Here is a 17,622-nt window from a genome sequence, read left to right as displayed (position 1 = left end):
TATCTACATCAGCTTGAGGGCGTAGCACAGACTGAAGAAAAGAAGAATGTGACACGGCGAGCATGAACCACCGCAAGAACGACTGCTTTAAAGGAGGGGGGCGAGTGTGGTGTGTGCTACTGATATTGACATAAGTAGTATATGACGTTACTTGTGAACAGAATGTCTGGCAGCAGAGAGACAAGGGGATCGAACAGTAAAGAATGGGGACAGAATGCGATTTGCATGAAAATGCAAGAACAATGAATTCTGAGTCATTAAGAGACAATTGATGGACATTTTACAAATTACGTATTCACGTAATTTTGTGTCAAATACATTCGATTGTACCCCATTGATGTTCTTGTTCACTACAGTATCATTAACCCTCATACTTAGACTAAATGCTCATACTCAAGTATCTGGTGAGCAAGTCAATTTAATTTTTTTTTAAATGTACTCAGTGATATAATAAATGAATTTATAAATAGATAAATAAATGAGAAACTAACTCATTGAAAATAAAAACTTCAAAGGAAGATTTGAATTAATAAAAATCAAATTCAATATGGTTGAATAGATAATTACATGTCTAATTAGTATTCATTAAGGGAAAAAAAAGTATAAATTCTATGAATAAAACATTAGAAAGTAAAGATCTACATTTTGTAAATAATCAGAGTACGATTTAAAAGTACATTTGCTAAGAAATTAAGATATATGTAATATAAGTACAAGTATATGTTATTCACGTGTAAGATCAGATTCATTATATCGATGGATCAATATTCAGCTAATTGTTAGGTAGTGTCACTAGTCTCTATAAACAAAAAGAATATCCTAACGTACGGATCTATATTTGGTCAGTTTACTATATAAATTCTAGGAATACATACTTCTTTTAGTCTAACTTAAACACTAATGTTTATTGAACGATAAATATAATCACCCATTAGTTAGTCAATATCAACGTAAACCCTAACACCAGAAATACATTGGTTCAAGTTGTCAAAATAAAAACAAAAAAATCAATTGCACAACATAGTTATAGAATTTCCAGATTACGTAATAATATCTAATGTGAAAATCTACATAGTATTATCGGCAAGTGAAATGTTAGTGATAATTATGTAAGAAAATGGAATAATTAAGGCCGATTTAGACATTTATATTTGATCACTTAACAGATACGGGTGACCAAGTGGATATAAAGAATTTCGAGTGATCAATCACACTATCCATTCTGTCATTGGGGACTACATAGATAAGTCTTTTGTATACAACGGAAGTTATCACTATTCACCTCAACAGACAAACTTAGGAATTCATAAGATATTTGTAGAACCCCGTTCCCTATCTCAGGAGTTACGACGGAATTCTTGTTTATCGACAGTCTTAAAATTTCCTCTTGTATTCTTCCTTCTTACACAATTCTTGTCTAACCACCATCAATATTCAACTTGTAATTTAAATTTTGTCTATTCTCGTACTACATATTGCATAATATGTCAATTCTATATGTTCAAATTCACATATTCATTAATTATTACCAAGTGAGTATTTGGCACGGTTAAAACGATAGCAATGAGATAATCAATAGTACATAACGTCAAAATGATTAACAACAAAGCCACAGCAAAAGTACAGCTAAAAATGAATTGAAATCTGGCATATTTCTAGACTAAACATAAATATGACTTGATTGACATAGCCTAGTCAAGAAATTGTTATAGTAAATAATTCAAATCCATAAATAAACGAACGAGTAATTCGTTCTAATTTGAGGACTCGTCAACAGTTTGGCATATATGATCCACTTAGACAGACGAACTCAGAACCTGTAGATTACACCCAGGAAATAATACAATGGAAACCAAGTAATCAGAATCTGACTGTCCATTGCTCTTTGAAATATATATATGTGCAAAGTGGAACTGAATGAATGACAAGGTTAAATCAAGTCGAAAATTCATAAAATTTATTCAATCAAAAAGAAATACTCCAAAATATTGGAAAAGAATCAGAACAAACAAGATGATTAACGATTATACAAGAACTTATACTGTTGAATAAAAATAACACAAGTATGTTACCACTTTATTCACAATGAATATTATGAGTTAAGTAAACAGTTAGTCAGCTACAACGTAGTATCAGGCACATATATGCATCGGTTCAAGTTGTCACACTTCATTAGCACAACAAGATCAACACCAAATTCATAGAAATAGTTACTTCAAAGGTAGTATTATATAAAACAAAGATTGTGTATAAGGATATAATACAGGAAGAAAGAATTAGTTGGTAGAAAGAAAGGTATAAAGCAATTTTAACCTCATGGTTTCAGGGAAGACAAAGAGTGTATACACCTACATCACTGTGATTGATTCTGAGACACGTTCGACTACTTCACTCCATCTTTAGTTCAAATATTGACGCAGGCCAGTTTTGAAGCAATGACTCGCATTTAGAAGACGAGAAAGGCACCTCAAACCTTCTGGCATTTTCGCTCAGTGCTACCAAAAGACTACATTTTATCAGCGTCTTCAACAAACAGGACTATGTCATCTGAGTATTCTAAGTTGATCACTATTAAAGTAATCAGATAATGCACAACTGCCGTACGTAAAACAGATAGAAATAGCAGCATAAATGATGACCCTAAATATGTAGCCACTAAGCCATATTCTTATATCGTATACTGATTATTCATACTAAAATTGGAACTATACATATATGTATGGAACATTTGATCGCTACATCTAAATTAAAGAAAACACTTAATAATAATAACAACAATAATAATACAAGTTCAGTAGTTGAAACCATTACAAATTGGTTAAAAAACAGTTAGACAGGTCGTGTAGAATTTATTGAATTATAATTTAGGAAAAATATATAGATGATAACTTGAATACACATATCAGCTGCCTGTGGCATTGTAAACTAATTGAAATGAATCAAGATTAAAGCAAAGGCGTATATTTATTGATACGCATAAATTTTCTCTTTATTTTCTCACTAAGATACCAATCAGAATAGCCAATATTTACAGAGACTATACAAAAACTTATGTAAATCACATTCTGTTTAATTAATTACACTACCTTAAGAGATATGGAAATAGAAACTTCACTTATATATATCACTACCCTACATATGTCAATCATCCTCACTTTTTCTTCCTCACCTAAGTTCCTAAACTAGAAATTTACTTTAATGATAATGAGATTAATCAGATAACTTGAGTGAAGAACAAGCAGAATAAGACAGAGAAAGGTTTTCACAGCATTAACAATGTTTTATGTTGAATAACTCCCTATATCACACTATCTATCTATCTATCTATTTCTCTGCCTTTTAAGTTCTACAACTATCCTGGCCCAAATTACCTATTCTATTAAATTGTATGTAAAATAATCAATCGTTGTAACAAGGCAAATTGAATTTCTCACTTTAGAAAAAGTAATGATAATAATAATAGAAAATTATTAAACAGTAATGAATTAATTTAATTACATTATAGATATGGATTGACAACAAATATTTGTGAAGTGGTTGGATGTATTATATGAAAAAAGGTAATTTCTGTCAATATGACCTTCCTTTAAATCTTTTATTATCCAATAGAGAATTATCTCAACAAAGTGGCTAACTACTTAAATATAAGCACTTATACGCACAGAACTAACCGGTGTGATAATGTTCTTGAAACAGTTTATTTTCAACTGCTATGCTGTGAATTTTGGGTTGATATTTGTTATACTTATTATATCAATTAAGTAAAATAAATAATTTGTGTTAGGCAAGGTACATGATAATGATTTGGGTGAAGCGAAACCACTTCAGTCAACCAACCACTCAATTTACTTATACTTATTGTAATTGATGGTGTGGTCAAAGAACAGACCCGAAGGGTAAATACCTATTTATTTTTAACCCTAACATAAAAATTTATGTTCTATTTTCTGAGCTAATGTTTCTTTTCAACTCTCATTTCTCTGTATCTTCTTTCTTTTTCTCTACACGTCCTTTTTCGATTATTTTAAAATGCAACAAACTGTGCATTTCTTAATTTAGCTAAACTTTTGAATGTTATGCTACAACAAATGTCAAGGAGAGTTTATGTCCCTTCTTAATATATTCTCATACAACAGCACAACCACACCGTACTTTTGCATGAGGGTCTTATTTCCTGTCATTATGAGATACGATTGTTCCGGTAAAATTTGGAAAGTGGAAACCCAACGCTTAAACCGATTGTGTTCACACAAATACCCCAACAGATGTAAATGGGAAACATTGATTTCAAACAAATACCCATATAGCCTCCAAAATATTAATGAAGTAAAAAGAGTAAAGAAAACATTGGATAATAGAATCGATCAACATTTTTGCATTAATATTCATCATCTTAAAAACAATAACTTCTTGAAATAAAAAACACTTACGGCGAATCACAATTTACACCATGTTCTGTATTACCATTCATTGAACAACCATTTATCGCGGATACATTTTGTTCCGTTGATGATTTAAGACGTGGAACTACTTGTAATACAAAATGGAACATGAGAACCAATAAATAATAAAAATGTTAAAGTCAATAAATCATTAAAATTAAAAATAGGGGAACAGCAAAAAGGAAAGTGTAATAATCAAGACTTAAAAAAGAATAACACTTTCTAAATCATATGTATATAATAATGTCGGGGTGACCCAGAATATTCCTCGAAAAATACCCAGAGGGGTCCTGAAAACGCTGGGAAACATCTTATTCAATCAACATTGAATAGTGGTGTTTCAGAAACATTTAGAGAGTGGAGAGTCACTTGTCACATTTCTGATCGGGTGATCACCTATCCTACTACTATGTTCATTAAGGTTCCAGAAGCCCAAGGCCATCTGAACTTCGGCACACAAACTTACCTTGAAGTAAGGCGTTCTTTTCATATTTCGCGGCTTTTCTCTCGTGTTCAGGTTGTCTTGTAGATTTAGACTGGGGTTGTAAGAAGAGCTTAGGAAACTGATTCAGGAGTTCAGTTAGAAGATTTATCAAATACAAATACAAATATAAACTCTTTTCAAGACAATAAATTGGTAACGAATTTCACTTCAGTATTATATAATGACAGAACCAGTTTATAAAATACATACCATAATTTTCCGAAATTAAATTGAGATGCCGATTTAGTGACTAAGGTCTATACTTTGTTAAAACTGAGTTCTTTGCATAGGGTGATTCATATGTGAGCCTTCCATTGTCTTTCTACACAATACCATCAATATAAACTTTCGATTGAAGTGAACTATAACAGGATAAAAGCCAACAACAATCAGTCAAAATTGAAGATCAAAAGAACAAACCGTTAGTCACTTATGGAGGAATTCTCAAAGCATACTCTAGTTTAACGTTTATGATGATCATATTGTCTAGAAAGACAATGAAAGCTCCATGATAAAACTACACAGTACAGAGAACGCTATTTCAACAAAATCATGCACTTGAGCTACAAATCATCATCATCTTTCTTAAATTTACCATTATCACAGTTAAATTACTCAAGATTAAGTGAAACAAAAAACTCAAATGCGCAGAAGATTCTTTTAATGGATTTCCGGTTTATGTTAGTTCATGATGAACACTGACTACTTGACTGTATAAATAGATCGATTATCAACATCTATGAAATGAATGGCGTAATTTTAATCAAAACAAGTATAACGAATTATTTATTATACAAATCATATGATATGCAATTAAATAGTAATTATTATCAAACCAAAACACGAATATGTTATGCAATAAAAATGAAGATGATAACATTGTATAATATCATAGGCATGGTATATATTGTATATGTCACATATAAGATAATTCGTGTCATGAATTAAATATTAGAAATAAACAAAGTGTACCATTTGTTGAATATAATTTATATACCAAGTAAGAGAATTATCACAATCATATTTACACATTACAACTACTTATAAACAACAAAGAAAATTTACCATTTAATAATAAGTTTACATGATAAAACAATAAATTGCATAATTTAGTACAGTTCAAACTAGTCTAGATATAGGTCTATAAACCATTTACATCTATGTAGAATTAAAAATAGAGACTGTAAACAAAACAAGAAACAGTTGTCTTTTTTTGACTGATTCAAGTTGAATTTACAGAAAATATTGTGCATTTCTTAACAGTTTGTACAATCGTTTTATAACAGAGAATAGTAAAATAATAATGACAAACAGAAAACATCAATAAAGAAGTCTGGCACAGATATTCTTGACTCAGATCCCATAGGACAATGAGATGAAAATAACAAAAGAGATCGAAGTAATGTAGTACGAATGATAAAAAGCAAAACTAAGCTATGGAAAGATGATTTTACAAGACAAATTAGAAAGGCATATATATGAAAGTATATTGGACTTCGAGATTAATAGGATGGTGAAGAGTGAATACATTTGTGTCACTGCGAACGATTCTGAGTCATATCATGTAAGGTAGCCAACAATGTATTAAAAAGACACAATTCAATGGTTGGACTCACAAGTAGTATCTTTAATTTAATGTATAAATCGTTTACCATATATATGAGCTTATGTACTTAACCTTTGGTCGCAATTCAATGTGTAAAAGTCACACTGATATTACTTGGGTCCCTAAACTAATGAAGTGAATGGAGTGGGGTCCCAACCTGTGTCGCTAAAAATTACCCGGTAAGTAATTGATCTAATTATTGCCCGTATTATTTAATTATATGCAAACATTGACATGACGACCCACATATTTGTTGCAGATTGTTGACGTTGTATATGAACAATGTGTTGGATTCTGAATTGATGAGCCTCATTCGAAATATATTTCTCGTCTACAGTGTATTAACGATTCCTTCAGGCCTAGTTCCTCAATAAGCAGTTCTAAGTCCAGATGAATTTCTAACAATCAGTGAGAAGTTATCATTTAAGTTAGTACTTATTAGGAACCTGTATTTGTAATCTTGTGAGAATTAACGCTCCCCGTAAAATTTAGCCATTCATCACGTAATATAAAAGTTTCAGACGCTACCAGTGAGGGATTCCGTATGCGATTGAACTGTCATAGGGCTGAGATTTTTACATTCAATGATCACAAATGTTATGCTTATCTAATCCTTAGTGCATCAAAGTATAGTAGGCGTGACATTTAGTTACTTGGGCTTGGTTTCAAGTTGAAAACAGTCTATAAAATTCGGCAAACACTGACGGCTAGACAGACATGTCTTTGATTGCTATCGTGAATAATCACAGTAAATTAAGGTATATGAAAAGAATTGTTTACAGAATAAACAAAATTGTATTTGATGTTTTTTTAAATATAAAATAAAAAGAAACAAATAGTTAAGCACATAGTACAAACCAATGTTACTTTTGTCTGGTCCTTTAGTACTGACTAAATTCTATGAAGTTACAATGCAACCACTAATCTATGCAAATTGACATCGTATCCATTATGTTAAAATGTTAAGTGGTTGGAGATAGTTGGCAGAAAACACAAAACTTAAGTTTCGTATGCTAACTGGCTGTGGTGACACATCAGACTGTAAAGCTGGGTGACGCAAATTCGAATATCACACAGACAGCAATAGACTGTAGCTATATCTAGCTGGCCAGTATCGGGCAACACGAAACCTAGGTTGAGGATATCTTTCCAATTACCTCCAACCAACATAACACACAAAAGGGCAGTTTCAACTTAGATATATTAAACGTTGGTCTGTTTGCTTTATCAACTCGTCCATTTGATTCACCTACCAAAACTAACAAGTCTATCAATAATGGTAAACGAAAAAAAAAGACAGAAATTTTCCAAAATATAATTAAACAGAATTTCAGGTTACAAAAGAGGAAATAAGGATATAGAGTTGTTGAGTGAATTGAGAAGAAACGGGATCGCAACAACAACAATATATGTAAGATAGTTCATGTGCTGAACAGTAATCAACTTAATTTCTCTTCTTTCCATCAGATTATCATACCAGCTCGTGTGTTTTTGTTGAATTAGTCATTCGACCTAAGTTATTTAACACAATACACAAAGAATTAATCTAAGATCAGTTTAACTGTGTCTGTATTTCACATGTTTTTGTCTGTTAGACAATACTAACAAACTATGGAATGTTGCGTAACGTAAGTGGTTCTAATTTTTACAACTTATACCAGTTGATCGATCGATCGATCGATCGGGATGAATTACATAGGTCAAATATTTATCCTATATTTAAAAGAGATCAATTTGGAAATATTCATCAGTTAATCGTCAGCATCATTTTCGGTAACAACAATAAGAAAGCAAGAAACCATGAACGAAATTCCGTTCTTAGATGCCTTAGTTATCAGAATAAAAACATAGTAACCATGGAAGCATAAGTATACAGGAGGTCAGTAACAGTCACAACCCAACAGTATATATGAGTTTGGTACAAAGACTATCTAGAAGACCCAAATCACACTGTAACACTCTCATAGCACAAGAGAATGAAGAAACTCATCTATTATAAATGTTTTAAACAAAAAGAGCATTTTGGAAGTTACTAGGCGGACACTGATGACTTTCAGAATCAGTGTGAATGTTAAGTGATCTACATAATAAACTTCACCATCTGTGAGAAAACAGGAAACAGCATCTAACTGCCTTACCATTGGTTTGAAACTAATCATTAATGAGTCGCTCAAGATGTTCAAGTCTGATGCACACAGAAACAACATTTACTCATTGACTAATATAGATTCTTCTCATTTAGTCAACTGAATTTATGATAACTGATAAATTAATTAGTGTGATCTTTTGATATAATCAATGAAACAGAACTCAAACGTAGTGCGCTTATGAATTTCCATAACTTGATTTGTTAGTGATTTATTGATAAGTCTTGCGGACTGAACGCTATATTCGTTTCCTAAGCTATTCTGTCACCCCCAAGCTAGAACTATAGAGCGACCTGAACACGAGAGAGGAAACTCAAAGTACGCGAGAAGTAGTTTACTCCAAGGTTCATTTTAATACAGAGAATACAGGGTTTTTATAATATTTTAAATATCCTTGGGTTGCTTAGAAGATTCTGGAATGCTACTAAACATAGTAGCAGTGTAGCAGCCAGCCAATCAGAACCTGTACATGTGACGTTTCTCTTCCTTGATATTTTGGCAAAAACTTCAGGTGAACGCTGATTGGACGAAACGCATCTTAGTGATTCCTGATGCTTGCTTGTCTTTTGCAAGCAATTTTCTGGATCACCCCAACATTTGTAAAGGTAGGATCTTTGTTATTACCATTACTATGATTATGAAAGCACGAATATTCCTTATCAATTATTTGGAAATTTCAAGAATTTTTATATAAATTATTAGTTTGCTTTCTAGTTTTCACAGTAAACACATGTTTTTTTTAAAAAATATGTCTAACACCATTTTTAAATACGTGACAACAATATTTCCTTAGCTTTAACTGCACAACAAAAGAGAATGTTCAGTCGGCTTCCGAGAACTACGACGGAGCCTCCAGAGGCCCTAAAGGTGCCGAAGTCTCCAGTCAATCAGATCATGATGGGGCTTTCTAGAATATCAACGTGGCACGCTACTATTGGTCAGTAGCATATGTCTCTTTGCGGGTTGGCCAAAATATAATGTTGATTTAACAAATGCTAATATCTATAAATACCCGTGATTTCCTGTACATTTCGATTCTTACCAAATAAACACTTCTCCAGCTTTTCTTTTGTCTTCTGATTTGCGACGGTGAAGTTCAACGCTCGAGTGTCGTAGTCGTAAACCGTATTCTGCGTTAATCAAGTAGCGAACCTAACACTGAAAACGAGGATGGGATTTGAACCCACTACAGGGCATGCCTCTGAAATAAACATTCTTTGCTCTTTTTTTCACTCCGAACCTAACAGAGAGATTTCATGTTATGTGACAATTTAGCAAATCAGTCCGAGTAGCACCGATGATTGACTAGTAGTTGAATCATAGTAAAAAAGAACCGGTCAATAGAATGAGAATGCACACTCCTTTGATGACATGTAAGTCATATTTATACAAACTATTACACTCCAATTATTTTTGACAACTATAACCGTTTCTGTAATGTATTTTGAGTTAATTCAGTTATTATTTGTTAATAATAATAATATATCCGACAATATGTCGACACCAAAAAATATAACACTAAAACGAACATTTTCGTGATTGTGATATCAATTTAATTTTAAATTAGAGTTCTGTAAACACTTATCAGTCATATGAAACGTAGAATCTGTATATATGTGTATATGTTTAAATGACCACAATAGGTTGGCACAGAGAGATCAAACTACCAATCCAAATCTCAGAGTAGTAGAAGTGGTAACTGTATCAGGAGTAGTGGCAGCAGAAAAGATTAGGTATTGATTAAAAATTATATCAGCCAACGTACCCAACCATTGGTCACAATAACCGTTAGGACCCAAAACAAGTAGTATACACCTACCAACATGTATCAGTCCAACAGTAAATGACTTCATAGATTGAGGCCACATTTTTGTCTGACTGTCCCTAGTTTTCTTCCAGCAAGCAACAATAAAATTTTAATAAAACATCTTTCCTGATTTCTTTTAAAAGAATAAGCTAAAGCTATAGTTGTGAAATAACTTACCAAACACAAATGCTTATATAACTTCTGAGTTTCCTATCGAATACCTCCAACCACCACCTTAACTTCCGGGGTTCGAACCCATAATATTTGTTTTACTGCTACGTTACTGGTACTGATAATAATAATAATAATAACTCCAAAACAATGGTAAGCAAATTGAACTAACAAGTATACCTTTGGCTGATAAATTTTAACTGGATCTCCCATCGATTATCTTGAAATACTGAGTACAGGATTGTTACTACCACTATTATTACAGCAGACCAATAATTAAACATGAATTTTATAGCAAATAAATTTCTCTAAAATGTTATGTACAGATAAACATGTGCTTGCAAAAATTCAAAGACCAACAATGAAGACTTACTTTCAGTATTCTGATGATTAGAGGTATTAGTTTTACATGTTGTTGTATAACCCGGGTAGACATTCTGATTATCACTTAAAATAATATTATTTACACTGTTCACAATTGCCTCATTGTAATCATTGCATAAAGTGTTTCGATCAGACTGCTGATTCGATAATGCCGATGATGATAATGCTTTGTTCTGATCGGTGTAACTTTCAGTTGGTTCAGTTATGTCCTGTAAATAATAATGAAAAAAAAAATAAAGAATATACCAAAATAGTGAAACTCGAAAAAAATATAGCAAAAATACTGCGTTAGAGTAAATCAAGTTCTTTATTGAACTGAAGGGAAAATGTAACTTAATAGTAGTCGGCAATAAGTAGTTTTACCACATGATAGGACAAATTACGGTAAGAGGGATAAGCGTACACGTCACCTCGATGGTCAAATCAAGGTAATTAGACTATGATAGAGTCGGTAATGTAACGAATTACAAATCAATGTCCAGCTAACCAGAATCCGGGCCTATAAATTTAGATAGCACTATGGCTAGAAGAGATCATCGTAATTTGAAATATATGAGAAAGTGACTGGTGTAGGTGTCAGCAATTCACACGAGTATATACGTTTGTTTCAAAATCAAATAGATGAGATTTTGAGCCATGTCATTCAAGGTCTCTAACCATCGGTTGCTATCGTCTGGCGGATCCCAACCAGGTAGTCTACACCTACCAACATGGTTCAGTCCACTTGTCAGTGAATTCATGGACTTGTACCATGTTTTGGTCTGGCCGCCCCTAGCTTTCTTCCAACCTACTCCTACACCATAAAACATAGCACGTCGGGGCAGTCGGTGGTTGGGCATACGTAACACGTGTCCCAGTTATCTCAACTGATGGCGTTTCACTACGTCATCAATTGATTCGCCATCCTTACCTAGTACGCGTTTTCTAACAACTGCATTACTTACTCGATGGTCCCAGTATGTACGAGCAATGCTTCGAAGACACCTATGATCGAATACCAGTAACCTACGAATATCCTCTACACTTACCGGCCATGTTTCACTGCCATAAAGTAGGACGGAACGAACTGCTAAGCAGTAAACACGTCCTTTGGTTGGTAGACAGATATCTCGCCTACGCCATAAATGACGCAAGTTGGCAAAAGCTAATCGAGTCTTCTGTATCCGTGCTGAGATTTCGTCACACACCAGACCACAAGGGCTGATGAGACTTCCCGGATAAGTGAAGCGGTCGACACGCTCAACTACTTCACTCCCTATTATTAGTTCGAGTGTCGATGCAACCCAATCCCGAAGCAACATTTTGCATCTCGAGGGGGAGAATCGCATCCCGAACATGCCTGCATTGTTGCTTAGAGTGGTCAGAAGACTCTGCATTTTGTCAGCGTCTTCACCAAATAGAACTATGTCATCGGCATATTCTAAGTTAACAAATGAATCTCCCGGTAGAAGTTCAACCCCTGGAAATTTAGATGAGGAAAGTGTTATCTCTAAAAGCACGTCAACGATAAAATTAAACAATCGTTGTTATAACTGGATATGAGGGATTATAAAAATCATAAGTGAGGATACAAAAAAACGTACACACACACACTTACAGAGGATGAAATCTGATGATTTTGGACTAATATTCCCGTAGGTTGTGCAGAATATGCCTGATTGTTATTATTGGTATAGTTAGTTACTTGTTGATTCGATGATAGCTGTTGATTTGGTATTTGATATTTTGATTGTTGATATTGGTTTAGTTGCATATCTTGATTAATAGTAGTAGTTGTTGTTGTTTCATTTGATACCAACTGATCATAAGTGACAGGAGGCTTACATTGTTGAGCTTGTAAAGCCTGTTGACAATGTAGTGCAGCTAGACTTTCTAAAGCTGATTTAACAGCGGCAGCAAATGCATCTGCTTCTTCAACTGATGTGAAATTCAAGCCGTAAACTTGTTGTCTACTATCACGCCACTGATGAAACGTTGGACGCGCTTGATGATATTTTAACCCACGTGCAATGGCACAATTAATAACAACCTAATAGTCATATATGCAGAGATTAGCAACGGTAAGAAGTTATAATAAATAAATTAATGATATAAAATCACTAAGGGAGCTTTTAGGAAAACTGCTTTAGTTGCAGAAAAAATCTTCACTGAACATCGGTAGTAGTCAGAGGGATAAGAGTAACACAGAAGTCATTTTGACAACGGTTTTTAATACTTTAATAGTCATTTATTTAGTTGAACATATAAATATTGGCACAAAGGGGCAGTGAACACATATGCGCTACATAAGGCACTTGATTTTTTGTGTGGGCTGGGATAGTGCCCATGTGCCCAAACCGAAGCAAGTGGTTTTCTTAGGGGACCACACCCGGGGCTTTCGACCTAAAGGTCTGATCCACAAGGCAGTGGAACAACGTCAGGAGATGCAGTCCCACGGTAACCGGTGACCAAGGAATTGGTTCATACGCCATTTGGTCCCGGAGCCCGTGTGCACCATCGGTTTGAAACCAGCCTGATTTTCTCTAGTCTGCTCTTCATGAGCTTTAGTTAGGCGTCGAAGTATTATTGAAGCTAATATTTTAGACACTATATTAGTCAAACTGATTCCTCTGTGATTGTCACAAGAAGACTTTTGTCCTTTCTTATAGACTGGCACAATCAGTGATTGGGACCAGTCAGATGGGATTACGTCCAGTTCCCAGATTCTACCTAAGACCTCAGTCAATCTTGCTGCTAATACTGGACCGCCATCTTTAAAAATCCCAAGGGTAAGCCTGTCAGGGCGTGCTGCTCTCCCACGCTTCAGATTTCATATAGCTTTTTCAACTTCATAAAGAGTCGGAGGACTTACATTAACTTGCCATTCAGGCAGACTGGAGATCGTGGGAAACCGAAGTGTGGCTGAAGGTCAGTTGAACTGATCCCTAAAGTGTTCTTCCCATCGATCCAATTTCCTGGATTGAGAATGTATAATATGTCCATCTTTTTCTGAGATAGTTTCGCTAACAGTCGGGTTCCTAATACCGGTTTCCTTAACAAGTCTGAACATTTGTCTGCTATCAAATGATTATAACTACTAACTTTATTTTTTAAAAGTAAGATGGAATTGGGGGCTCACTTCAAAATTACACATAGTAGTTGTGCCACACAAGCTCGATCAAGTTGATAAATGATGAATATCTATCGATTATATCGGAAGATAACTAAATGATGCCATAAACCAAACCAAAATCAGTAAAGCGATAAATACTAGTTTTCTGAAGTAATAGGTAGATACACAATGTACATGGATATGCAAAAAACATTTGGATGACCTCAATAATAAACTGATGAACCAAATCAAGGAAGATATAGTGGTTTGAAGGGAGTGTTGAGGAGATACTCATAGGATACATAATGACATAAGAGACTGGTCATTTGCAGTGCAGTGTCGGTTACTATGTTAAGCCCATACAACTTATTCTAACTTCTGGACAGGCCAATTTATCCATTCTTCTTGAGTCATGTTTTGACCTTGTTAATTATTCACTTATCAATCCTGACTGTCTTTATATGAGCGTATGCTTGTATATCTTATCCTACTCATCACAAGTCTGTAGCTTATTTTTGTGACTATAAATATCGATTAACGCTTGACCAAATGGAGTTTTTCATATGCCTTCTCCACCGCGCATCCTTGTTTCGCTTCGCTCTCTCTTTTTCGCTTTATTCGCTGCGACTCTCTGATTGTCTGTTCCGATCAACGGCTGTACAAAATATATGTGTCCAAACATACATTCTCGCATTTGACCTATTTAATTCCGTTATTCACCAACACGAGTTAAGTCTATAATTTTATACGAGTGACGATATGCATAACTCAATAACAATCAATCACATGATCTAACTGAAGTCAGATCTCGGGCCACTAAAGCAGTCCTTAACACTAATAGCAAGAAGATTCGACTAACCGTTAAAAATGAATTAGATATAATGAGCTTTCAGGATCTCTATTTCGATATGGTTACTTAATTGATGTCGTTTAGTGATAAGAACTTCTAAAAGACAAGGCTACTGCCTTATAATCAGCACAAAAGAATTGTATTAAGAGACCTATTAGGTAGCCTTAAAAAATCGTGTTTTAAGAACTTCAAGAAAGTAACCACTAATTATGCCATACCTCACGATCTGGTAACCTCCATCCAACAACTCGATAGGCGTTAGTTAACGTGTTGTGATATAGTTGAACTTTGGAAATGCCATGTCCTGGGCCACTTGGGATCCAAGTACTAGCCTTCGAATCATACAGCATAACATTTGCTTTTGCTGTGGCCACGGCACACTCACTACAATAACGAAACATGACATGAAGAAAATTAATAAAAATAAAGTAGTTTGTAAGTAATCTATAACCTGGGGTAACTTCATTTTTTTCGTTATAACTTTACGAAATTTCGCTTGACTTCCCTGGATGTACTAAAGACTACATAAAGGGGAAAAATTAGATGAGGTTTTGTGCCAAAACCGAGATTTTTTCTAATGCGAAACGAATGCAGTTCCCCAGAATACATAATTTAACTACATATTCGTCAACCATTCGTACAAAAGTACTGCCCCATACTTAACAAAACAGGTTCTCTAATATTTGAAAAACGATACTTTCCGTCAGTTTTAGCCTGACGGGATCATATCGATCGCCTGCACTAAGTAAACTAAATAGGGAAGATCAAGATACATCAATCTGACTATTGGCCTGATTCATTTCGGGATGCTAAGGTTATGGTCTAAGAAAATCGTTATTTATGGGTAGGGCCACTGAGCTAAATGATATAAAGTCAATGGAGTCGCGATTATTTTTACATGTCCTTAAATATTTAGTGTCATCTCACGATTTTTATTATTCGAAAGATGAAACTGTAATTTATGGATGCGTTTTAGCCGACAGTAAAGTGACCTTGAGGATGGCCACCCATTTACTAGAGCCAAATGAGTGCTATAAACCAGTGTAGAGAGCTGGAATTATGATTTTGATGGTTAGGGTTAGGAATTAGATTTATTATCTTCATCATGAACTGGCATGAGCTAAAATGCCAAAACGCTATTTAGCCAAATGAATAAAGTTCGTGCCGAAATCCAAGACCTGTAATCTTAAATGTGATTTGTCCGTCCATAAATTATAGTCTCTCCATGTTAAAGTCTACAGAGTACACTAGTGACGAACTGTTTTACACTGCAGCATGATTTTCTTTGTCATAACACAACAAACACTCGACCACTATGCTTTAAGCTATTTTAGAGAGTCAGGAAACATTAAAAACACACAAGTCAGAACACTTTCACAAGTATAAAGTTATTGAATGCGGCTATGAGGATTGTCATAGCAGATGTGAACATAAGATAGTTGTGCACATTAATTCTAGTTTACAGGACGAAATTAACTAAAAGTACTGCATTATAGTGTGTAGGTAAATGAGCGAATTCACCCAAACTTACGCCATAACAAACCGACTACGGTCAACACTCGCTCTCCCGGTTCGACCTTGAGAAGTTAAAAAATCCCATAGAGTTGCAAATCTGAAGTATAAAATGAATAATTAGAAGAAACAAAGCACAGTTGAGAAATCAGCAAACCGCTAAATATGAACAATCCTCAAGGATAAGCAACACGATATTCAAGAAATTTGTGTTTACCTGTAACACTTTACATCTATTTTTCGACTCCAGTCAAACAAATTACTAAACTGATGTCGAACTCTGTGGGTCCACACAACGCGTTTCCGTGTTTTTAAATGATGCTCTTCGAAACACTTCACACATCGATCGTAATAAGTGTGATTAAAACGGAAAGAATAGGAAATTTCGGTAAACTGGTGTGGAATATACTGATTATTACGTAAATAATATCATGTTTCCTCCGGAATGCTCGGAAGATTTGCTTACACCGCCTAGAATGGCAGCACATTTCATGACTGTACAGCTCTCAAAAAGCGAAACCAAACCTTTTATCTATCCTACTCTAGCTTAAGGGTGTCCTATCTTGAACTAACGTTATGACTGAACTTGGTTAATTTTTTGGGGGATATTAGTGTAAAACATTCCCTAACGTAAAAAGTCTGCGCAGCAAGTCGCAATTTTCGCATTTTAATAATGACAACCTCAGAGAAACTATGAAACGAGCGAGGCAGATTACAGGATGAAAATCGTCATGGCTCGTAGAAATGAAGATGACTCATATTACGCCAATAGCGCAGGAATCTTATTGGCTTCCACTGGATATTCAAGAGACAATGACCTTAAATTTGATATAGCCCCATGAATTTCGGAATTTTGAAAAATTCCGATCACTATGTCTTGAAATATAGACCTTCTGTATTTTAAGATGTACCCATTCAGTTTCAGTTTGGGAAGGACAGGAGGCTCGATGGCCTATGTTAGCCCTGGCAATGGTCGTCTCTCAGTTGATCCAACTTTCTTTTGAAAAAGTCGACGGATGGAGCCTTAACCACGTGCTGAGGTAGTGAATTACACTCGTTGATGATTCGATGGGAAAGTCGATAGTCAGCTGACAAGTAATTTGTTCGCGGCTTATGAACTTTTTTGGA

The 17,622-nt window shown here is 34.5% G+C and overlaps 1 protein-coding gene across 2 annotated transcripts in view; it reads right to left on the bottom strand.

Moving 5' to 3' along the window:
* MS3_00004561 (uncharacterized protein) overlaps nucleotides 1–16,810 on the bottom strand; it is a 40,841-nt gene extending 24,031 nt beyond the window's left edge. Inside the window, exons 1-7 of one of the 2 annotated variants that reach the window (XM_051212494.1) lie at nucleotides 16,712–16,810; nucleotides 16,633–16,669; nucleotides 16,514–16,594; nucleotides 15,201–15,366; nucleotides 12,639–13,070; nucleotides 11,031–11,250; nucleotides 4,431–4,527 (exon numbers count right to left, since the gene is read on the bottom strand). In XM_051212494.1, coding sequence (XP_051072680.1) covers nucleotides 4,431–4,527; nucleotides 11,031–11,250; nucleotides 12,639–13,070; nucleotides 15,201–15,366; nucleotides 16,514–16,518 — 920 coding nt within the window. In that variant the 5' untranslated portion in view covers nucleotides 16,519–16,594; nucleotides 16,633–16,669; nucleotides 16,712–16,810. Of the gene's footprint in view, nucleotides 1–4,430; nucleotides 4,531–11,030; nucleotides 11,251–12,638; nucleotides 13,071–15,200; nucleotides 15,367–16,513; nucleotides 16,595–16,632; nucleotides 16,670–16,711 lie in introns of both variants that reach the window. The other variant, XM_051212493.1, reaches the window with a different exon arrangement.
* Between the last annotated feature and the right edge of the window lie 812 nt (nucleotides 16,811–17,622).

This window comes from Schistosoma haematobium, chromosome ZW (assembly GCF_000699445.3).
Source record: "Schistosoma haematobium chromosome ZW, whole genome shotgun sequence".
NCBI classification, from domain to species: domain Eukaryota; kingdom Metazoa; phylum Platyhelminthes; class Trematoda; order Strigeidida; family Schistosomatidae; genus Schistosoma; species Schistosoma haematobium.
This window is presented reverse-complemented; position numbering and strand designations above follow the sequence as displayed.